This window comes from Mastomys coucha, unplaced genomic scaffold, assembly GCF_008632895.1.
Source record: "Mastomys coucha isolate ucsf_1 unplaced genomic scaffold, UCSF_Mcou_1 pScaffold1, whole genome shotgun sequence".
NCBI classification, from domain to species: Eukaryota; Metazoa; Chordata; class Mammalia; order Rodentia; family Muridae; genus Mastomys; species Mastomys coucha.
The window spans coordinates 68,126,428-68,150,331 of record NW_022196891.1 but is presented as its reverse complement, the minus strand read 5'-3'; the positions used below and the strand labels follow the sequence as shown (position 1 = coordinate 68,150,331).

At 47.2% G+C, this 23,904-nt stretch overlaps 2 protein-coding genes across 4 annotated transcripts in view; both read left to right on the top strand.

Moving 5' to 3' along the window:
• Positions 1 to 6,427, top strand: Fcrlb (Fc receptor like B). The gene is made up of 6 exons (XM_031342438.1): positions 1 to 45; positions 329 to 349; positions 670 to 924; positions 4,784 to 5,050; positions 5,574 to 5,852; positions 6,000 to 6,427. Exons 1-6 carry the CDS (start codon positions 15 to 17, stop codon positions 6,425 to 6,427), a joined length of 1,281 nt encoding a protein of 426 aa, XP_031198298.1. The 5' UTR covers positions 1 to 14.
• Positions 6,428 to 21,565: 15,138 nt separating this feature from the next.
• Dusp12 (dual specificity phosphatase 12) overlaps positions 21,566 to 23,904 on the top strand; it is a 14,748-nt gene continuing 12,409 nt past the window's right edge. For all 3 annotated transcript variants that reach the window (XM_031388962.1, XM_031388969.1, XM_031388977.1), the window contains exon 1: positions 21,566 to 22,044. In XM_031388962.1, coding sequence (XP_031244822.1) covers positions 21,704 to 22,044 — 341 coding nt within the window. In that variant the 5' untranslated portion in view covers positions 21,566 to 21,703. The remainder of the gene's footprint in view (positions 22,045 to 23,904) is intronic.

Below are 23,904 nucleotides of genomic sequence, written 5' to 3'. Positions count from 1 at the left end.
CAGGTAGATTCACCATGTGGATGCTCGCAGCCCTCCTGCTCCTGGGTGAGTCAGTAATGAGGGGGCATCAGCAGGATTTGGAGGGAGGGGGAGTAAGACAGGGCAGGGTCTGTGGGATAAGAGAGCTGGCTTTGTTGACTGACCTCAGGTTTCACGTGGTTCTCTGTCTGCCTTGGAATGTTGAAATGGAGCTAGCTTTCTCAAAGCTAGGTATTTGGTGTGGACAAAGGAAAACAGGCTCTGAGACTCCTCAGGCTTTCCTGGGATCAAGAGTCTTCCCCGTCATAGAGGACGTTCCTCACCCTCTTACTTCTTTCTTGCTTTGCAGTTCCAAGCAGTGGGAAAGCTGGTAAGTCTTATACGTCTCTCATCCAAGTTTTGATGAGTTCCATGAGGGTAGGTTCCTGGCTGTTCTAAGATGGTATTTTCCCCCCACTCTTGCTCAATCTTGATGACTAAGTGTTCTTGTGGATAGACACTGTCAGAAATGGCTTATGATTAGTAGACTCCTTGTCTGCGGTCTCCCTCATTGACAGGGTGGGTTCCTCCATGGGCTGGGACCCAGAAACGGGTGTTTCCAACAATTCCCAATCCCGGGACTTTATTTTTGGGCAGGCACCTCATCTTACTTTACTTCCTCACACGACCCCATCCTCCACAATTCCACAGCTACTCTGGAGAAGCCTGTACTGTCTCTACACCCACCTTGGACCACCATCTTCAAGGGGGAGCGAGTAACCTTGAGATGTGACGGGTACCACCCTCTGCTGCTGGAGCTCCGGCCCATTAGCACTCTCTGGTACTTGGGCCATGTCCTCCTGCCTTCCCATAAGAAGAGCATTGAGGTGCAGGCACCAGGGGTGTACCGATGTCAGACCCGAGGAGCACCAGTCAGTGATCCCATCCACCTCTCTGTGTCTAATGGTGAGTGCTGGCCCTGTTGGCAGGGTAGACACCGGCCTATTCCCAAAGGACAAGAAAAAAATAAAAGGCCACACAGAAGCACCGTGAGTCTTTGGAGTAGGCAGAGGCCCGCAGTGAAAATTTCCTGGTCCAAAAGGTCGCCCTTAAAAACCAAAACAACAACAACAAAAACAAAACAAAACAAAAAACCCAAAAGGACCCCCTTAAAAACTAAACCAACAATAACAACCCCCCCCCAAAAAAGGTCCCCCTTGTCTTCCTGGTAGAGCATAAAGCAAATTGATATTATTAATACATTAAGCGGGGTGACCCAGTTTCAGAAAACAAAAATTCTACTCTCTTCATACTACTGGAATCTGGAATCCTAAGTTTTCCTCTCCTTCCCTCCCTCCCTCCTTCCCTCCCTCCCTCCTTTCCTCTCTCTCTCTCTCTGTGTCCTCTCTTTCTTTTTCTTTCTTTTTTTGTTTTTTGTTTTTTGAGACAGGGTTTCTCTGCATAGCCCTGGCTGTAACTCACTCTGTAGACCAGGCTGGCCTTGAACTCAGAAATCAGCCAGCCTCCGCCTCCCAAGTGCTGGGATTAAAGGCGTGCGCCACCACTGCCCGTGTCCTCTCTTTCTCTCTCTTTCTGTGTGTGTGTGTGTGTCTCCTCTCTCTCTTGTGTGTGTGTATCCTCCTCTCTCTCTCTCTTTCTCTCTCTCTCTCTCTCTCTCTCTGTGTGTCTCCTCTCTCTCTCTCTCTCTGTGTGTGTCTCCTCTTTCTCTTATGTGTGTGTATCTTCCTCCTTCTCTCTCTCTCTCTCTCTCTCTCTCTCTCTCTGTCTCTCTCTCTCTCTGTTTGTGTGTGTGTGTCTTTCTCTCTCTCTCACCCTCTCACTCTCTTGAGACAGGATCCCTGGCTGGCCTGGAACTCACTATGTAGACTAGGTTTCGCCTTGAACTACAAAGATTTCTTTGTGTCTACCTCTTGAATACTGAGGTAAAAGGCATGCACCATAACACCCAAACGGGGTCCTTTTTGCTTGTTTGTTTGTTTGTTTGTTGTTGTTGTTGTTTCTCTAATTTTTTTTTTTTTTTTTTGAGACAGGGTCTCATTTTGTAGCCTAAGCTGGCTGGCCTCGAGCTCACAGAGATCTACCTGCCTCTCCCTTCCACATGCTAAGATTGAAGTTGTACTCCACCCCATCAGCCCAGCCCAGATTCTAATTCTTAATGTTTATGTGAATGTAAATAAAAGGATGCGAGAATGGGGTTTGTTTCATGACACTAGATAGGAGACTGAGGGGGGTTAAGAAATGGAGAGATGGCGTGTCAAAATGTCAGTGCCACATGTACGTCTCCGTAGCAAGAGAGGTTACCTGAGGTGGCACGAGGACAAGAGGAGGACGGATGGAGATGAAGGGGAAGAAGCAGTTAAAGATATGTTTGTTTGAAAAACAAATGCCATAATGAAAGTTAGTTATTTGTGATCTTAAAAAGTCATGGCAGTATTCACCTGTAATCTTGCACTCAGGAGGCTGAGGCAAGAGAATTGCCACCAGTTTGAGGTCAGCTTAGGCCAAATACAATATCCTCTCTCAAAAGTCTTTTTATAAGGAATGAAATAAGAGAGAAAGAGATGGGGCAGGGGAAGAGAAGGAGGAAGAAGGAAGGAAGGAAGTGGGGGGGGGTTGAACCAAGAACTTAGTAAAACTTTTGTTGTTGGGACGTATACAGGAGCACCTACGAGTCGATCAAGAAACAACCATCTTGCTGGGCAGTGGTGGCACATGCCTTTAATCCCAGCACTTGGGAGGCAGAGGCAGGAGGATTTCTGAGTTCGAGGCCAGCCTGGTCTACAGAGTGAGTTCCAGGACAGCCAGGACTACACAGAGAAACTCTGTCTCCAAACAAACAAACAAACAAAAAAAGAAACAGCCTTTTCAAAATGGGGATGAGAACACTGGGTGTGATGGTGCAGGCCTGCGATCCCAGCACCCAGGAAGCAGAGGCAGGGGGATGAGTGCAAGTCTGCAGCCCAACCAGGGATGCGTAGTGAGTAACAGCCTGTGTCAAACAAACAAAAACAAACAAAACCACCACCAAACAACAACAACAAACAGGGAGAGGAAAAGTAACAATGGTATAGCCATGAAAATGGTAGGCTTAGCTGCTGCCTGTGGAGGATTACTAATCTTACCCGGGCAGATGGCCATCTTTATTAAGCATTTAAAGAACACCGGTCAATGTTTCAATTAGCATTTTTACACTTTTAGAGGTTTCCTGCTGGAGGTCATGAAAGTGGAAGCAGGGATGGCCATGGCTGACATACAGTCAGATGGATAGTGGTACAGAAAACGTGGCTATTCCTTGCAAAGCTTTCTGGACTCCTGGTCTCCTCCATATGCGGCCTCGCGGCGTGCCTTGGCTTTCAACCCTCCTGCTCCAGCCTTCCAAGCGCTGGGATTTCAGGCATGCAGCGGCATTCCTGGCCAGTGGAATTCTCTTTGTTAGGGTATAGTACCTAAAATGGGGGCTGGAGAGATAGCTCAGTGGTTACGAATGGATCATGCTCTTGGAGGGACCTGGAGTTGAGGTCCCAGCACCCACATCAGGCCATAACCACCCGTAACTCCAGATTCAGAGGGTAGGGCGGCCTCTTCTTGCTTCCTCTGACACTGGCATCAGCACACACAAGGACACACCCACCTAGACACCCATACACACCTAATTCCAAATGAATGAATGAATGAATGAGCAATTTAAAATTTTATGATACCTAAAATGGCATCTAGGATGTACTAAGGATAGTGTCAGCTGCAGTGATGATGGTGGTGGTGATGGTGGCGGTGATGATGGTGATGATGATGGTAGACATGGTGGTACATTCAGGATGCTGTAGGATATACCTAAGGCTGTTCTCAGAGAAGTTTCCTTCAGAAGATAAGGCCTTGCATGAACACAAGCATGAAGGGCAAGTAGGCCTGAATTTAAGTGAGAAGCGGGGTCTTTTGGGTTGAGGAAATAGCTTTACAAGGGCCCTGGGTTCTATACAGAACCATTTTCTTTCTTCTTTCTTCCTCCTCTTTTTTTTTTTTCTTCTGAGCAGTTCAGTGTGGTTGGGCCTAGCTTGTGTTGAATAAAAGGTGAAGTTAAAAAGAAATGGGGTCAGCTGGGCGGTGGTGGGGCACGCCTTTAATCCCAGCACTTGGGAGGCAGAGGCAGGCAGATTTCTAAGTTTGAGGCCAGCCTGGTCTACAGAGTGAGTTCCAGGACAGCCAGGGCTACACAGAGAAACCCTGTCTTGAAACACCCCCCCCCAAAAAAAAGAAAGAAAGAAAGAAAAGAAAAGAAAAAAGAAATGGGGTCAGGGAAGAGGTTAACAGAGGCTAGGTCAGGACAGCCTTGAAGTCATACTGTGTGGAGTCTATGGTTGGTTTTGAAAGGAGACTCTTTGGGGCTGGAACCAAGTCTCAGGCATTTTTGCCTCCCTGGTACCATTTTTCTTTCTTCCTGTCCAGTCAGGATCCCAGGTGCTAGTCAGGAGACCAGAACATAGGAAAAGGTTTTGGTGGCTAGGGAGTGAAAAGAGCAACATGGACTGCAGGTGGGAAGGAGGGAGGGAGACCGAGAAGAGAGACCTGCGGAGCTGGGATATCTTGGGTTGGGTTGGTTGGGTTACTTTTATTGAGTCAGAGTTTCTCTGGGTTAACTGCTCTGGCTGCCCTGAACCTTGCTTTGTAGACCAGCCTGGCCTCAAATTCGTAAGGATCCTCCCGCCTCTACTTCCCCGACTGCTGAGATTAAAAGCATGTGCCATCATGCCTGGCAGAGATGGATTTTTCTGAAGAGAGTAAACACTGTCTGTGGGGTCCTTTGCAGACTGGTTAATTCTGCAAGTGCCGTACGCTGCGGTGTTCGAGGGAGAGCCCCTGGTGATGCGCTGCCGAGGCTGGTATGACAAAGTCGTCTACAAGCTTCACTACTACCACGATGGCCAGGCTGTGAGATACTTCCATTCTAGCACCAACTACACGGTGCTGCAAGCGCGAGCCAGCGACAGCGGTCACTACCAGTGCTCGGGCACCATGCGCATCCCGGTGGAGAGCGCGCCCATGTTCTCCTCCAAGGTGGCGGTGACCGTGCAAGGTGGGGGAGACGATCCCGGGGGGGGGGGAGTTCTAGGGCTGGAATCGGAAGGGGAAAGAGGAAGCTGAACCCTGCAGGCTGCTCAGAAGGTGTCCCTCCCTCGTGGCCCGCATCCAGGTTTCTTGTTCTGGATAGGGATCCCACTTAGGAGCAAGGAGTTCTTGCCCCGTCGGAACTTGCCCCGTTAGTCACTACGCACTAAGAAGGGGAACCGTAGCTGTCCCCTTCAAGTCTAGAAAATGTCAACTGATTGACAGCTAGGATATAACTTGTAGTACCTGTTAGGATTCCGCATCCCTTCAAACTGTCTCCATACTCCCCCCACCCCATCCCGCATCCCGCTCCTCCCCGTCCCACTCATCCTCTTTCTCCTATCCCTTCTTGTTCTCTGGGTAAGCGAGGAGCCCTCTCCGGATAAGGGAAAGAGGGATCCCGGGCGGTGGACAGGTTGGCCCTGGTGGGGGTACCAATTCCTCTTGCGGACACTACGAGCATCCCCGCCTGGGGGCCTCTCTCCCCGCAGAGCTGTTTCAGACGCCGGTGCTGAGGACGCTGAGCCCGCAGGAGGCGCGCGGGCGCGTGGTGCTGCGCTGCGAGACGCGCCTGCACCCGCAGAAGCGGGACACGCCGCTGCAGTTCGCCTTCTACAAGTACAGCCGGCCGGTGCGCCGCTTCGACTGGGGCGCCGAGTACACGGTCCCCGAGCCGGAGGTGGAGGAGCTGGAATCGTACTGGTGTGAGGCGGCCACCACTAGCCGGAGCGTCCGGAAACGCAGCCCGTGGCTGCAGCTCCCCGGGCGGGGTGAGTGACAATTCAGCATCGCGCCTGCTTCCTGCATCCCGTGGTACCCCCCGCAGACTTCCCACCTTTCCATCTCGGCCCTCCCCTCCCTGTTAGCGCCCGCCCCGCGTGGAGTCGTCACGAGTGACCAAGCGTGTTGTGTTGCAGCCTCTGTCCTGGCACCCACCACCGCACCAGCCCCACAGGCTGCAGCTTTGGCGCCAGGTGACAAGCCACTTTCCTTCCGGAAGACCCCAGTGTCCCGATCGGTCCCATCAGTCACTTCCGTCCCAAACAGCACCTTTGCGGGACTGCAGTTCCCCGCGGGCCACGACGCCACCGCCGAGCCACACGCCTGCGAGCCTCTGCCCACATCCGCGGACCAGTCGCGCGAAGCTCTGCAGGCCAAGGTGGACCTCCTGCTTCGCGAGATGCAGCTGCTCAAAGGGGTTCTGGGCCGCGTGGTCCTAGGATTAAAGGACCCACAGGCCCTCCGCGAGCTTACAGATAACCCCGAGACACCCACTTCTCACGTTACTGTGAACCCCGCAACCCCAGAGACCACTGTCGTGGAGGGCCGCCGAGTGGACAGCTAGGCTAGTGTCTTCTCCCCCGGATGATTCCTCCGGGGGATCTTCCCTGCCCTATCTTGCTTGTGTGCAAATCTGGAGCTACGGCTGCTAGTGTCCCCTCGTGTTGCTGTGGTGTTTTGGTCGGTTTGTTGGTTTTAAAAGAAACAACCCTGAAGTGTGGTGCTGTGGATTTCCACTTTACTTGACAGCTTGTAGGCGAGTTTGACCTTGCGCAATAGTTTGAAAGTGCGAGCATCCTCTGTGGTGTGTTCCTTCCGTAATCTAGAAGTAGACAGCTGTTGTTTACAAGTCCTGTGTGGGTGACTTTTTTTTTTTTTTTTTTTGTAATTGAATCCATTAAGGTTAATGAGCACTTTAGAACAAATTAGGGTTAGGCTTTAATTCACAATGAATTTGCTCTTATATTAAAACGATTTTCAAAATCCTATTAACTAATGAGTTTATATCTTCAGAGTCCCAAGTATGATTTCGATTGTAGGAAAGATTTAGTGTGGGTTTCTCCCATCTGGCTTTAAGGGTCAGATCCTGTGCTAGACTTACACCAAAGGCACCCTTTGTCCCCATGTGACCAGACAGAGCCACTCCAGAGCAGCCGAGAAGCTGCAGTACTAACCTTAGCGGAACTAACCTTCCTGTACTTCAGGACCATACCCTCCTCACTTAATCCCAGCACTTGGAAGGCAGAAGCAGGCGGATTTTTAAATTCGAGGCCAGCCTGGTCTACAGAGTGAGTTCCAGGACAGCCAGGGCTACACGGAGAAACCCTGTCTCAAAAACAAAACAAAACAAAACAATAATAACAAAAGTTTCACAGTAAAGGCTGAGAAACAGTATCAACCCTACACTTTTATCCTTCAGCCTGCTTGATACATATTCAAGAACACGTGAGTTCCCATGTCCCTCTGAGCAATTAAGCATACTGACATACCTTTACATTTTTATTGATTATTATTCAGTGTGTGTGTCTCTGTGTGTGTGTGCGCGCGCTTTCGCACGCTTGCCCAAGAGTACCTACTTCCCTTGTGGAGATCAGAGGACACTGGCTAATTCTGAGGAGAGATGTTCAGATCACCAGATCTGATCTACGGTGTCCTTGAGGTTCCAACTCCCAACTCTTTAATGCTGGCTCCTCCAGGGCAGCCTTTCCAGTATCCAGGTTCTTTTTCCCATCTGACTTTGTTCCCCTAAGTTGTTTGCTATTCCTGATCTAGACAGGAAGCAGCTACCACCAATGTCAAGAAGCTTAATAATCAAAATACCCAAGCCATTCAATAATAATAATGACAACAATGTTGTTGATAACAGCTATATATAATTTTTAATGTTCTGGGCATGGAGGTGCATACCTTAAATCCCAGGGAGGCAGAGGAGAAGCAGACAAGTCTCTGTGAGTTCAAGCCCAGCCTAGTCTACATAGTGAGACCTTGTCTCAAAACAAACAAAACGAGAAAGAAAGAAAGAAAGAAAGAAAGAAAGAAAGAAAGAAGGAAAGAAAGGAAGAAAACTACTACCACAACAACAAATTAAATGAGTTGATGAGTGGTCAGTGCGGTGTGCCAGCATTTCCTCAGTATACTGTGTTGGCAACCTTCAATTTCCCCATCTTGCCATCTGGCAGACAGTAAAGAGGATGGGGAACTATTTTAACAAAATTTGATCACAGCCCAACTTACCCCAAAGTCTCACATGGGAGGGAGGGAAGGACAAAGATGGCTCCCGCTGGGGTCTGTGAGGCTCTCTCAGAAGTGCCTGCACCAGGGAAATCCAACTTCTAGCACACATTCCAGGAAACAGGCCAGCTACCCCAGGGCATCCTGGAGCCCATTCCCAAAGCATAGAGATGACGGATTGCTGTTGATACCTGCAGAGGAAGCTGCTTTCTCTCTGGTCCCCTGATCACGTCGTCTGCATCTTAAATTCAGGTCTCAGACTCTGAATCTGCCACTTTCCATATCAGATAGTAGTAGGAATGGACCTCAAATGTGCCCAACGAGATGACAAAAAGGTTTCTGTCACAGCATCTCAACCTCATTTTGGGCTTCTGCCCTTGCTCCGTGTTCCCACCTTTATAGGGATCCGGTGTTCCACAACATAGTCTACGTTTCGTTTTTGTCGTTGTCGTGAGAGTCTATGCGAAATCCTCTAAGTTAGAGTTCAAGCACAAAGCATGAACCTACCCTCAGCCACGCTGACCTCTGCTCTTTTCCCAGCGCTTCGTCATGTTTCATGCTCCCAGGGCCTTTGAGTAGACTTTTGGCTTCTCCTCCGTGGGAGAGCTGTGCAGGCCTGAACTTCTGAGTTCCTCCAGTTACAAAGTGAGGGCATTGGCAGTAGCCTTACCGGGGCAGACAAATAAATGGACTCTTTAATTATTAGAGGTGTTCAGCTCGGGATGCTTCAGTACTTAGGAGCCCAAGACCAGATGGTATTCCAGAAATCACTTTCTAGAGAGACAACTTCTGTCAGTCCCTATAGGTGAACTGTTAGACTGTTTCTAAACTTTTGCTATTTTAAATTGTCCTGCAGTGAATGCTGTAATGGCTCTGGGACACACACACACACACACACACACACACACACACACTTTGTTGTTGTTTTTTTGGTTTGAGATAGTATTTCTCTTTGGAACCCCATGGGCCTGATACTCAGTAGGATGCTCAGGAGTCCCTCCACCTCCCTGGTCCTCCAGTCCCTGCTTCCTCAGACCCGGGATTACAAACATACCACCAAGCCTGCTTATTACCTATGTCAGTCCTTAGCAAAAGGAGTTTGCCTACAGGCCCTTTCTGTTTCTGGAAATTGAAACAATCTTGGGAGAGAGATGACCCAGAGAGAGAGAACAGGCTAAGACTGTCTAAATAGTCAGTTTAGACAATGACTGGTTCTCTATCCTTCAGAAGGACTCAGAGGAACAGGGAAACCACAGGATAGTTTCAAAGAAAAACCCCAGAGCATTTAGGCTCGTGACTGGGCTTCCTTAAAGAAAGGAAAGTTTTCTTCTCTCTCCCTTCCTCCTTCCCTCCCTCCTTCTCTCTCTCCCTCTCTCTCCCTTCCTCCCTCCCTCCCTCCTTCTCTCTCTCCCTCTCTCTCCCTTCCTTCCTTCCTTTCTTTCTCTCTCTCTCCCTCTCTCTCCCTTCCTCCCTCCCTCCCTCCTTCTCTCTCTCTCCCTCTCTCTCCCTTCCTCCCTCCCTCCCTTCCTCCCTCCCTCCCTCCCTCTCTTTCTCTCTCTCTTTCTTTCTTTCTTTCTTTCTTTCTCCCTTCCTTTCTTTCAACTGTTTGTCAGGAGTTGCAATTTAGAATATAATTTAGAATCACTCCTCCATCCAGTCTTTCCTGAACACCTCAGTTAGTCTGCCTTTGATTGAGACTATGACACCCAGAACTGGCAACAGTTTTTCAGATGAGGGGAGTCTCAGGCACACGGCACATGAGAACAAAAGTTTATTTTTGGTTTTTACAATTAAGCAACCCCACTTGTGACGGGATGTAAACAGCGATATGGCGCTGGAGCTGGGTCATCATTTGCAGAATCTACAAAGGAAATGGCTGAAATCACAAGGATACAGAGCGGGGGTGGGATATGGAAGGACAGAAGATTCGTGAAGAGATTTTTTGCCTTGTTTTGTTTTGGCCACAACTCTTCCTCACGCCAAGGAAGGATAGGAAATGGGCTGCTTCCTCCTCAAAGCCTAATGAGCAAAGAAACCATGGAGTCAGCAGACAGGTCTGAAATGTGAAGTCTGGAGTCGTAACAGGGGGTGAACCTGATTTAGGCGCAAGGAAGCTCAAGTAACTACAGGATGGAAAGGCCCCTTTGGGAATCAGCCTCACCACAGAATGTTGGAGTTGGTTGGTCTTTCCTCCCCAGCTCCATGCTCCCAGACTCAAAATACATCTCCAAATGCCTTGGCCATATAGCTAGGCTCTTCTCTGACTTAGATCATAACTAATCTACATTCTGCCATGTGGCTGTGCTCAGGTACAGCGGCGGCGTGTCTATCTTGTCACATCTTCCCAGGAGAATCTCTCTCACCCAGCACTCTCCCAGAATCCTTTCTGCCTACTAGATGTCCCACCTCCTATTTCCTGTTTAAGCTATATAGGCCATCAAGTGAATTATCGACGGGTGCCAAATCCATACAGACACCTATTTTCTCTACAACATCCTGGAACTCTGTGATGACTGCAGAGAGAAAAATGTGTCTTGGTTCTTTTGCAATAAGTCTCCAGGGCAGGCAGAAAAGACACCAAAAACTTGGACTTACATCTTCATTCTTAGGGGTTGGAGGAAGGTATGCAAATGAACATCTGGAAGACAGACACATCCATCCTCCTTAGGTCCACAAGAATATTTACTAGAAGTAAAAATGACCAGAACACCCATAAAAGTGTCCCTAGGAACTGTTGTAAGTCTCCAACCCAGCAAGCCCATGCAAAGAACACACAACTCAGTTATAATATTTATAAGCCGCACAGCTACATTGGGCAGACCTACCACTACACTACTGTATCCCCCAGCTATGAGATCCCTTGCTACTTTTGGCTTCTCCAGCGCCATCTTCCTTCTACCTCCTCTTCCTCTCTCTTTCCCTCTCTAAAATCTCCAGGTCCACCTTTTCCTTCCATTGGCAGTGACCAGTTAAAATGGGGAGAAGGTTCATATGAAATCACCTGAGTACAAGATTCACTCCTCCCTCTTTTTTTTTTTTTTGGTTTTTCGAGACAGGGTTTCTCTGTGTAGCCCTGGCTGTCCTGGAACTCACTCTGTAGACCAGGCTGGCCTCGAACTTAGAAATCCGCCTGCCTCTGCCTCCCAAGTACTGGGATTAAAGGCATGCGCCACCACTGCCTGGCTGGGGTGGGCAGTCCCTCTTGAGGCAGCAGAATTAGCACCAAAAAAAGCAAACAATGCCAGGGTAACCCACCAGGAACAGATATGTGCCAGGCTCAGAGAGCAGCAGAAAGTCAGCTCTCCAAACAGAATCACACAATCCTGCTATTTACCCAATCTGTCCTTTACCTCCCTCCCTCCTCCTTAGGCCAAGATGAGGAACAAAAGAAATAGAAATAGATGCAAACAGGAGGAGGGAAGATGGAGATGTGTGTGGGTCGGGTGGAGAGAGACACACCCTTCACATTTGCTGGAGACAGCTCCTTCCCTGGATGAGAGGACAACGGCTTACCTGTGAATAAGGGCTAGAGATCTAAGACTGGGATTCTAATGTATGTATTGAAACTGTGACTGTGGCCTCAGCTCATTACCGGGCTGTCCCACTGATCTTTGCAAACCTTACACATGTGTCACTCTGGGCTCTTCTATAAAGAGAGGTTGTGATTCAGTGGGTCTGGGTGGAGGCTGAGAGTCTGTATGTCTGAGAAGCTCTGACTGATGCCACTGAAAGGTAGCATGACCACTTGTTCCTTAATTAGGGACTAGTATGAACCGCTAAACGAGTTTTGGGCCCGGCTTTGAGGAAGGCAATGTGACTTGGTAACTGGGGCAGCAAGCTGAGCTCTCTCACATTTTGAACTTCAAACACCAAGAAGAAAGAGTAAAACAGAGATGGTGCGAATCTTTACGGAGCTCAAAACCTGCCTCCCGGGAGGCCCTTCCTCCTCCAAGGATGAACCCGGTCATAGCGCCACCTGCTGGACCTATGGGGGATATTCTCATTCAAACGATTGCACGAGGTCCACTGTAGTCCTGGGTAGCCTAGAATTCACTATATAGAGCCAAAGCTATCCTGAATCACATGGCAAGAACCTTCCTCAAACCAACTAGTCTCTTCTCTCCAAATAGAAGATGTTTGAATGGGACTCCGTTTCACAAAAAATCTATTGGTTGATTGTCACCATCGAGCCACATCTCGCCTTGCTAGATACTAGACTTGCTTAGTGAATTACCAACCTACTTCATAGTTTTATTTCCCAATCATAATTCTCTTTTGCATTTATCCATAGAACTGTTGAAAAGCACAGGGAGGAGCTGGAGAGATGGCTCAGCGGTTAAGAGCAGTGGGTCTTCCACAAGACTCCTCACATGGCTCCCACATAGCAGCTCATAGCAGTCTGTAACTCCAGTTCCAGGGCTTCCGATACCGTCACACAGACATACATGCATGCAAAAACAGTTGAGCATAAAATAATAATTATGTGTATGTGGAGGTACCCAGTGAGCATTCCTCTACTCTGCCTAGAGGAACTTTAAAAAAAAAAAAAAAAAAAAAACCAAACCAAACCAGGAAGTCAAGGCAAAAGCAACCTTAGCAAGCTGATGCTGCCACCTAGTGGACACTGTTCTTTTTGTTCTTGTTACTGTCATTTGACTTTAATTAACTAGACTACAAAATAATGGCTTGTTTGTTTGAAACAGGGTTTCTCTAAGTAACAGCCCTGGCTGTGCTGGAATTCACTTTGTAGACCAGGCTGACCTCGAACTCTTTGAGATCTGCCTGACTCTGTCTCCGTAGTGCTGGGACTAAAGTCATGTGCCACCATGCCTGGACCAAATAATGGATTTTATTATAACATTTTCACACGTGTTTATCATTGTGCACATATATGCACACATATATGTATATGTGTATATGTATGCACATGTGTATACTTTTTTTTTTCATTGCTGAGACAAAATATCTGACAGAAGTGACTTAAGAGAGGAAGAATTTTCATTTCCTGAGGCAGGGTCTCACTATGTAGCCCAGGATGGCCTCAAATTTACACAGATGTATAGCCTTTGCTTCCAAAGCCATAATAGCCACAGCCCACAGGACCAAGGGTGTTGACACTCAGGATTCCTGAGAGTATAGTCTGTTGTGCCAGTGCTGGGTGGCAGGAGCTAGGGAGGCAGCACTGAGTGTCATAGGTCCTCACTTGGCAACTAGAGCAGGAAGCAGAACTCAGGCCAAGAAGCAGAGATGGGTATAACCTTCAAGACCCACCCTCCACTCACCCACTGCCACTATCCAGGGTCCATGTTTTAAAGTAAAGACCGTAACTGCATATATGAGTGCATATCCATTCCCACACACATGAGAGAAAGCATGGAGCATTTCTTTCTTCTTCTTGCCTTTTCTTGTTCCCCTTCCATCTCCCTTTGGACCTTTTGTGCCCACACATAGAACTCTCTCTGTGCTCTCATGTCATATATATATGTGTGTGTGTATATATGTGCGTGTATGTATGTATGTATGTATGTATATGTATACATGTATTTGTGTATATTACACATATACATACATGTATATATTTAAAACTAACTTCTGTACATGAGGAAAATATGTGATATCTGTCTTTCAGCGACTAGCTTCTTTCCTTAGCACAATGATCTCCATTTCCATCCACTTTCCTGAAAATGACATAATTTCACTTTTTTCTGTAACTGAGTGCAACTCCACGGTGCACATTCCTTACTTTTGTTCACCCACCCACCTACCGAAGGGCATTCTATGTCCTGGCTACTGTGAATATGCAATACACTCAGAGGAGAAAGAGGAATATATTTGGTGCCATGCCTGATGTTCTCTTAGCAGTTTATGAAGAATGAAATATAAAAGGGTAGTAGAGGATGGACCCATAGTTGACAGACTTTCTGGGATTTATCATTTAAAATCCTCAGAGACTGGTAGTATGGGCTTAGATAGTCTTGGCTTTCTTGTTTGGTTGGGTTTTGTTTGTTTGTTTTTTGATAAGGACACTGAAGCAGACAAGACTCATCTGGTTTCGCTTTAATCATTCAAGCGATAGATGACAGAGTCCAAACTGAAGGACGAATGGCAGCAGGAAAGAAGGACCATGGCCAGTCCCCTGCATTCTGTTTGCCTGGGGAAAGACTAGGAGAGAGTGGCCGTGTAAACCACATTCAGCAAACTAAGATACGGAACAGAAAACATCTGTGGTGTCCCTGGTCCCATTCATCTCATGCTGTTTACCAGTTTCTTCTGGCACTAAAACGGGAAGCGAGAGCATGACCTAAGGGTCACTAACTCCTTTCTGCCCCAATATTTCTCAGAAGGACAGCAACACCCTGTGCTAAGTTTGGAAACGCTGGGTAGTGTGGACAGAGATGGACCATTTGGTCAAACGTCTGAGTTGTTTCTATACAATGGGGTGCTCAACTCCGGTCAGTCACTTCTGGTCCTAGGGTTCTGTGGAACTCAAATATTTCCTTCAAATATTGACAATAGTTAGACTTCAAGGGAAAGATTGACATGCCTTTCTGGGGAAAAAAAAAAACCTCCAAAGAAATTGTTTCTGAGACATGTCTTGCTATGTGTGTAGTCAAGTCTGACCTTGAGTTTGTAATACTCCTGTTCAGCTTCCTAATACCATCAGAGGGGCGTGATACCATCAGAGTCTGAGTTAATAGGTGGACGTCAGGTGTGGTTGCAGCAGGATAGACGTAGATCCATTTCCTCCTAATTCTCGTGGCCAATGAATGTTTGGATTGCTTGGCCATGGCAATTCTTCTCATCCAACAGCTAGCTTCCTTACCAAGTCACTGGCAGTCCCTTCTCCCAGCCCACTCCTGGTCTGCGGATCCTGCTGCCTGGTGTAGCTTGGCATTTCTTTTTCTCACTAACAAGACACAGATGGGTGAGGTAAATCTTATTACAACCCCGTGCTTTAAGGCATACTTAGTCAGGAGGGATAGAGTTAGAAAAGCCTCCTGCCTTTCTAAGAGCTTTCAAGCACGCATTGGTAGATAGCAGGGCAGAGAGCCCAAGATCCGGAGTGAGGTTTCCACCAGCTTCAAACCGCACCCTTCCAAGGCAATGCTAAATCTGAGCCCACCAGTTCCCGGGCACTTGTCTTCCCACAAACACAGGCAAAATAACAGAAGCGAGTACCGTCACCCGTTTATGGTTTGGTTCTTATTTGGGGTCTTTAGAGTCTATTTCATGTGTAACTCGATGGCTGTCCTAGGTCTTTCTTTCTTTCTTTTTAAAGATTCATTTTTACTTATGTGCATGTGCCTATGTGAGTGTATGCTACATGTATGTAGGTGCCTGCAGAAGTTAGAAGAGGGGGGGTCAGATGCCGTGGAGTTGGAGGGCGGGCAGTTACCGGCCACCCAATGTGGACACTGTAAACTGAACTCCAGTCCTCTGGAAAAGCAGCAAACACCGAGAACCCCGGAGCCATCTCTCCAGCCCCTGCCCCGGACTAGAAGCCCCACTGGGGACATGGCAGACAGATATGGCCGCTCACACCTGGATTCCCAGCACTTGTGGATTCCACAAGTTTGAGGCCAGCCAAGGCTACATAGTGAGCTCTGTGATTGTAGAAGAAGTCATGTCGTCCAAGAGCTCCACAAAACAAACAAAAAGGAAAAAAGAAAAACAGGAAGAACAGAACAAAATAGCAGAACTTGACTTTTACTGGTACCGAACTCGATACCAGGGCATCACTGGCAATCTGACGAAAATAGAAAGAGGAACTTCACTTCAGTCCATGATGAAGAGGTGAAGGGAAGAAAGGGGAAATTTCTTTGCTAATTGCTCAGCAGAGAGGCACATTTACAGCAAGTTAGTACTTACTGTTAAAGATGAAAATGAAGCTTTTTATGTGAGAGTGTTGAGTGATGCCTGTCCTTGTGTGATTGGCCACATTGGATAAAATGGTGCTTTTGAAATATTCAGGCCATCTCACAACCGGATGACTTGATCTCTTAGCAGGATCCTTGTTCAGTGCTTATCAAACAGCCGGGTGTAGTGTTTCCATCCCTGTAACCCTAGCACTCGAGAGGCTGAGGCAGCAGGATTGTGACTTGGAGACCAGTTTGACCGAAGTTGAACACAGCCTGTTAGTTCCCAGACAGCTGGTGTTTTGACTCCAAGCAAGACTCTGTCTCAAAACAAATGAAGGAAAGGAGACAGAGAGGGGAGGAAGGAAGAGAAGAACACCATCAAGATTGATGGTGTGACAATGATACAACAAACAGATAAACAGTGGCTGGGTGTGTGTGTGTGTGTGTGTGTGTGTGTGTGTGTGTGTGTGTGCGCGTGCGCGTGTGTGCGCGCGCGTGTGCGTGTGCGTGCGTGTGTGTGTGTGTGTGTGTGTGTGTGTGTGTGTGTGTGTTCATCTGTTCCAAGAAGAGTATCTTCCCTTCTCTTAGCCCTTCGCTGGCAGTAAGCGAGATCCTACCTAAAAACCAGCATTTCTTTCCTTGAGCACAACAGGTTGTTAATTCTTCCTTTCTTTCTTTCTTCCTTCCTTTCTTTCTTTCTTTCTTTTTTTTTGGGGGGGGGAAGGGTAGAGATTATTTAGCATTTTTTTTTCTTTTTTGGTTTTCTGAGACAGCATCTCTCTGTGTAGCCTTGGCTGTCCTGGGACTCACTTCATAGACCAGGCTGGTCTTGAACTCAAGAGATCTGCCTGCCTCTGCCTCCTGAATGCTGAAATCTATGCCACCACCACCTGACGTTAGCATTTTAATGAAAGAATATTGGACAAAAGTAACTGTTGAAGTTGGATAGAAGAGAAGCTGAGGTTCAGTTCTGCACCACTACATATGCATACCATTACTTAATAGGTTATGAATATCCATAACATATTGACACTATCATTAGGACATTATTTTCATTATTGACACCTTTTAATTATCTATCTATAGTATAGAATAAGATTGATTTCTTTTTATATCTTTATTATTTAAAACAATTTTAAAATTCAAATATTTTGATCATATTCTCCCCTTTCCCCTAAGTCCTTCCAGATCCTGTCCCCCTCCCTACCTACCCAATTTTAAGTTATTTCTTAAAAAAAAGAAAAAAAAACCAAACCCCCAAACCCAATACAACTCCCCCGAAACCAAGAAAATAAAATTAACTCCCCCCAAAAACAAAACAAAAGACTCCCAGTGTGTGGCTAAATAAACACACACACACACACACACACACACACACACACACACACACACAAAACTGGACTCCATTGTTTATTGATCAACATGAGACCAGCCCTGGAGTGATTGATATATCCAGTGTCACTCCATTGGAGAAAACTGGTTTCTTCTTCAAGCATTTCTGTTGTTAACCTTTAACTGCTGGGTAGGTTTTCATTCATTTAAAAAATATATAACAAGATTAAATATAGTAAGATAAAAAATAGCTATCACAGCCGGGCGATGGTGGCACACGCCTTTAATCCCAGCACTTGGGAGGCAGAGGCAGGCGGATTTCTGAGTTCGAGGCCAGCCTGGTCTACAGAGTGAGTTCCAGGACAGCCAGGGCTACAGAGAAACCTTGTCTCGAAAAACAAAACAAAAAACAAAAAACAAAAACAAAAACAAAAAACAAAAAAATAGCTATCCCATCCAAGTTGCAGAAAAGTGGTTATCTTGCATAACGGCAAATGGCGCCATCTAGTGTCTAAAGTACAAAGAGACACTATTAAAATCAGCTTCAAGAAGTCCATGCCAGTCTGTGGGTACTCAACCTAACTATGTATCCTATCTCCAATCTTGAAGGGCCTTATGTTAGGCCTCACAGGGAGTCCAAATATCCAGAAATGAACTCAAACTGGACTCTAGGAGGAGTTTTGGTGGTTAGTTAAAAGCCAGCATTCCTCAGGAACTTGTTACACTGGTTCACATCTTCCTGTCGCAGCTCCTCTAAGACTTCGGGGACTCCAGTGGGCTCTACCTAGGGCAGCGACAGCTGCCACACGCTGCCACAGAACAGAATTTCAGAATGAGTCAGACTGGTTTTTTTTGTTTGTTTGTTTGTTTGTTTGTTTGTCGAGACAGGGTTTCTCTGTGTAGCCCTGGCTGTCCTGGATCTCACTCTGTAGACCAGGCTGGCCTTGAATTCAGAAATCCACCTGCCTCTGCCTCCCAAGTGCTGGGATTAAAGGCGTGTGCCACCACAGTCCAGCTCCGAGTGAGTGTGGGCATTAGGAGAGGGGCACCCTGACAGACTGCATGAGAAGCTGTAGTTTTTTTTTTTTTTTTTTTTTAGCTTATTAGCTTGCAGCTAAGTTTAAATATTGAGGAGAGTTTGTGTTGATGGGTTTCTTTTTCTTTCTTTTTCTTTTTTTTTTTAAAGATTTATTTATTTATTATATGTGAGTACACTGTAGCTGTCTTCAGACACACCAGAAGAGGGAGTCAGATTTCATTATGGATGGTTGTGAGCCACCATGTGGTTGCTGGGATTTGAACTCAGGATCTTCAGAAGAGCAGTCAGTGCTCTTAACCGCTGAGCCATCTCTCCAGCCCCAATGGTCCACACCTTTAATCCCAGCACTCAGGAGGTAGACTGAACATGGACAACAGATTGGACTTGGCCATGAGAGAAGCAGGAGCAGAGCAGATGGGGGTTAGGGTGGGGGTTGAAGGGATGGAGTGGGGACATGATGATGCAGAAAAGAGCAAAGAGAAGGGGAGGAGTGAGACAGAGCGAGAAAAGGGGAGGAGTGAGGGGGGGCGACTAGCCAAAAGAGCAAGGTTATAAGGAGAAAGCTAGGGAGAGGAAAGCCCTTGAACTGGGGAGGAGGTGAGAAGGGTTAAGAAGCTAGCATGGACCCTGGAATGTGTGACAGACAGATACTTGTGTGACAGAGAGCCTGATGACCAGCATGCCCTTTGGTATGCCAATAGGCACCACAGCTAGCTATTTGTCTTTTGGAATTTAGGGAATTTAGAGTTTGTTTTGGACCAGACAGTTTTCAGTTTTGAGATTGCATCTCAAGCTTAGGGATGGGTTACTTTCCACTTCTCTTTTCAGCTCTAGGATCCCATCTGGTGCAGAGCTGTGCATGTCTGTGCGAGCTGCCTAAGTCCCTGTGAGTTCATCAATTCTGCTATCTTTAGAAGGTCTTTTTTCTTGCTGTCCCAAATCCCCTCTGGTTCTTAATCTCTTTTTGCCTCTTCTTTTGCCGGGTCCCGAAGCCCTGAGGGGGGAGGGATTTGATGAAGACATCTTACTTGGGGCGGAATGTTTCAAGGTCTCTCACTCTCTACATAGTGTCTGGCTGTGGGTCTCTGTATTCATTCCCCCGTCTGCAGCAGGAGGAAGCTTCTCTGATGATGGCTGAGCCAGGCACTGAGCTATACGAGTATAGCAGAGTTATTATGCTTCTCTTCCTTCCTCCGTTCGTTTGTTCGTTCGTTCCTTCCTTCCTTCCTTCCTCCTTCTCTCTCTTAGTTAGGGTTTTATTGCTGTGAAGAGACACCATGACCAAGGCAACACTTTCTTATAAAGGCAAACAATTAATTGGGGCTGACTTACAGTTTTCAGAGGTTCAGTCCATTATCATCATGGCAGGAAGGAAGCAAGGCGGCTTCCAGGCAGACATGGTGCTGGAGGAGCCAAGAGTTCGGCATCTTTCTTGTTTGTTTGTTTGTTTTGTTTTGGAGACGGAGTTTTTCTGTGTAGCCCTGGCTGTCCTGTCTGTAGACCAGGTTGGCCTCAAACTCAGAAATCCACCTGCCTCTGCCTCCCAAGTGCTGGGATTAAAGGCGTGCGCCACCACTGCCTAGCTCAGCAACTTGATCTAAAGGCAGAACTTGACAATTCTCAGCAGGCAGCCAGGAGGAGGGTCTTTTCTGCACTGGGCAGAGCTTGAACACTAGGAGCCCTCAAAGCCCACCTACACAGTGACACACTTCCTCCAACAAGGCCACACCTCCTAATAGTGCCACTTCCCATGGGCTAAGCATATTCAAAACACTACAGCTATCCAGCCTCATGGTTCCTGGTCATCCAGGCAGTCAGTATGGGATCCATCTCATGTGGTGGGCTTTAAGTCAAATCGGATATTGGTTGATTACTGCCACAAGCTTGCGCCACCATTGCACTAGGATATCTTGCAGGCAGGACACCGTTGTAGATGAAAGGGGTTGTGACTGGATTGGTGCTTGCTTTTCTCCTTTGGTAGCATGCAGAATTCTTTCCTGTATCAAAGACGCTAGTATATATGGGTACAGGGTCTATGAAGGAACCAGCTCGACTTCTCCGTGTTTAGTGAGTTATATAGATGTTGTCTTCAGCAACAATGGAGAGTTGGTGGAGAGCAACCTACAGTCTCTGTCCGCAACAGCTTGAGTTGTTTGGGGGGTTCCCATGAGACCCCATTGACCAACAACTCAATTAGGTGTAACCCAATCCTGGCACTGGAAGCCTCATTTGGTGACAAGAGATGTCCAGTTAGGGATCTGTGTCCCCCATTATTTGGACATTTCATTTATATTGCCTTCATACACACATATATATATGTATATATGTATATGTGTATATATATATATATATATGTATATGTATATATTTCAGGAAGCTCTACCATATTAGGTTTCCATGCCAACCCCGCAAATGGCCCTTAATTTTAGCTCTTTCCCCGCTTTTCTTCGACCTTCCCCATGTGTTCCTTCTGTTCTAGCCAACCCTCAATCCATCATAACTATTATTCTATTTCCCTTTCCTAGGGTGATCTATCAGGCCCTCCTCCCTAATCTCTTACTCTGCACTTAAACTCTGTGGTTCTATGGATTGCAGCTTTTTTTTTTTTTTTCGAGACAGGGTTTCTCTGAGTAGACTTGGCTGTCCTGGAACTCACTCTGTAGACCAGGCTGGCCTCGAACTCAGAAATCTGCCTGCCTCTGCCTCCCAAGTGCTGGGATTAAAGGTGTGCGCTATCACAGTCCGGCGGGTTATCATTGACCTAACAACTAATATCCACATATAAGCTTATACATACCAGATTTGTCTTTCAGGGTCTGGGTTACTTCACTCAGAATGATTTTTTTTTCTAGTTTCATCCATTTACCTGCAAATTTTATTTTTTTAATGGCTGAATAATAATATCTTATTGTGCAAATGTACCACATTTTCTTTATCCTGTCTTCTGTTAGGGTACATCTAGGTTGTTTCCAATTTCTGGCTATTAGGAAGCATCAATAGACAACATGATTGGGCAATTATCTCTGATAGGAAGAGGGGTTTTGCTGGATCTTGAGGTAGATAGATTCCCATCTTCCTGAGGAACCACCAAGCTGATTTCCCCAGTGACTGTACAAGTTTGAGGACAAACGGAGACTATTTTCTGCCTTGGATTTTAAAGCGTAGAGTGGAAAGACTGCTCTAAATGGCGCTTACTTAGCACAGAGCCCCAGCAAGCCTCACATCCCCTTCCCCAGAATCGGTCATTTCTCCTATTGCCAAGGTCCTCCCACGGCGCTGCTGAGCGGCTGGAGTTAGTCCGCCACAGGAGACAGTCACTCTAGCCGGTGACTTGGTGGCGGGCAGAGGCTACCTGCCTTCCTGCCTTCCTGGCGCCGCCATGTTGGAAGTGCAGGGTTCTAACCATGGCTGCGAGCGCCAGGCTCGGACGAACAGCCCCGCCAGCTCCGCAGGGCACGCTGTGGAAGTGCGACCCGGGCTGTATCTGGGTGGGGCAGCGGCGGTGGCGGAATCGAACCACCTGCGGGAGGTGGGCATCAGCGCCGTGCTGACGGTGGACTCGGAACCGACTTTCCCGGCTGGGGCTGGGTTCGAAGGTCTCCGGAGCCTCTTCGTGCCCGCGCTGGACAAACCCGAGACGGACCTGCTCAGCCACCTGGATCGGTGCGTGGCCTTCATCGGCCAAGCTCGCTCCGAAGGCCGTGGGGTGTTGGTGCATTGGTGAGTGCCAGATGCCGGGGGCAGTGCCTTGCACCGGGGCTCGCCTCTCTGCAGAGGCGCCCAGAAGTGGAGGGCCAGGCTGGCAGAGCCAAGACCCTTATTCCTCATCTTTTCTTGGGGTGTGTAGTTCCAAGGAGGGTTCCGAAACCCGTCCTTGGTTAGTGTTTTGTTTGATTTCATCTTGCAGCAATTGTCTCGTCTGTCTGTGCATCCATCCACCCGTCCATTCGTCCATCGGTCTATCTGCTTGTGTATATTATCAGCTTTGTAAGACAAGTCAGACACTCATGCCGGCGAATGTAGTACAGGTCAGATGTATTGGGGTGAAAATACGTGATACTTTTCTTCCTCGTCCTATAGGTCATTGTGGTTAAGGAGGGAAAAACATGGGACTTTTTTTTTGAGACAGGGTCTGGCTGTATAGATCTGGCCGGCCTGGAACTCGCTATGTAGAGCAGGCTGGCTTGTCCTCCTGCTTCTGCGTCCAGAGTGCTGCACACCTTTAGTGCGCTATCACGCTTGAGAATTTTTAATCAAAGTTTTACATGACGCGCAAGTTTAAAGAAACATTCACGGACCAAAGGAAAACCGTTCACATTCTTGGAATAATTAGGACTAGACTGATTATAGAAAAGTGATTGGATTGCCAGGCAGTGGTGATGCACGCCTTTGATCCCAGCACTTGGGAGGCAGGCGGATTTCTGAGTTCTAGACCAGCCTGGTCTACAGAGTGAGTTCCAGGACAGCTGGGGCTACACAGAGAAACCCTGTCTCTAAAAAAACAAAACCAACCAACCAACCAACCAAACAAACAAACAAGAAGTGATTGGACAGAAGGAGTGTGACATAATACTAAAGGAGTGAGCCAGGAAACTCAGCCTGACTTGTACTGATTGCCTTCCTCTGGTGTATAGGCAAAGCCATTTCTGGAATTATGGTCTTCAGATATTTCAGACTAAATAGATCAGAGAATTAAGTTGTCCTGCTAGCCTGTTAGGCAAACATCCCGCTACTGTGGTGGCCTAGCCCCAATCTTAAGAGAATTCCTTTGTGGCAGGTTCTTAGACAGGTGCAGGACAGTTAGAGTGGTGTTTCTCTCCATACTTTTGTTGTTTTGTTTTTGAGGTGGAAGGTTTGCTGTGTAGCCAGTCAGTCCTTGACCTTCAGATCCCCCACATCTGTCTCCTAGTGCTCCTATTCTACGTACATGCTGCTTATTACTTTGGCTTTGATTCCGTTTTTTGTGCTTAGCGATTGCAGAAGAGTGCTTCTAGCCTCTCTGTCTTGCCCTAGGGTGAGTGGGGAGAAAAGAGAAGCAAAAGCAATGATAAACACATCCAGAGAGACTCCAGTGTTAAGAGCGAAGGGCCTTAGACCTTGGATTTGTTCTGTAGCCATTACAAATTTTTTTTTTTTTTTTTTTTTTTTTAATATACACAGAGCAGTCACAAAGTGTGATTAGCTACCAAGCCAAACCTGTTAAATCTCTCCCAGAATTCAAGTCATCCCTCAGCCCCTGCGGCCCTCTGGGACCGGAAGTTGACAGATATCAGTTGTGACTTTACTCTCTTACAGGCCTCTTTCTCCCACTAGCGCCTGTGAGCATGTCTAGGTCATCACTACCCTAACATCACTACCCTAACTCCCCCCAATCTCCAGATCACCTCAGATTATAAGTAATGTACTTCTGCCTTATGGACTCTTGGCTTAAAGGCCAGCCCAGATAGGTCACATACTGTGGAGCTTGCCTCCCTCCACAAAACCCAGCAAGAGTCAGAAACTTCATTTGTCCTCTGGAACTGAAGTCTCTTTCTCTTTAGGAACATATTTAAAAAAAAAACAAAACATATATATATATAT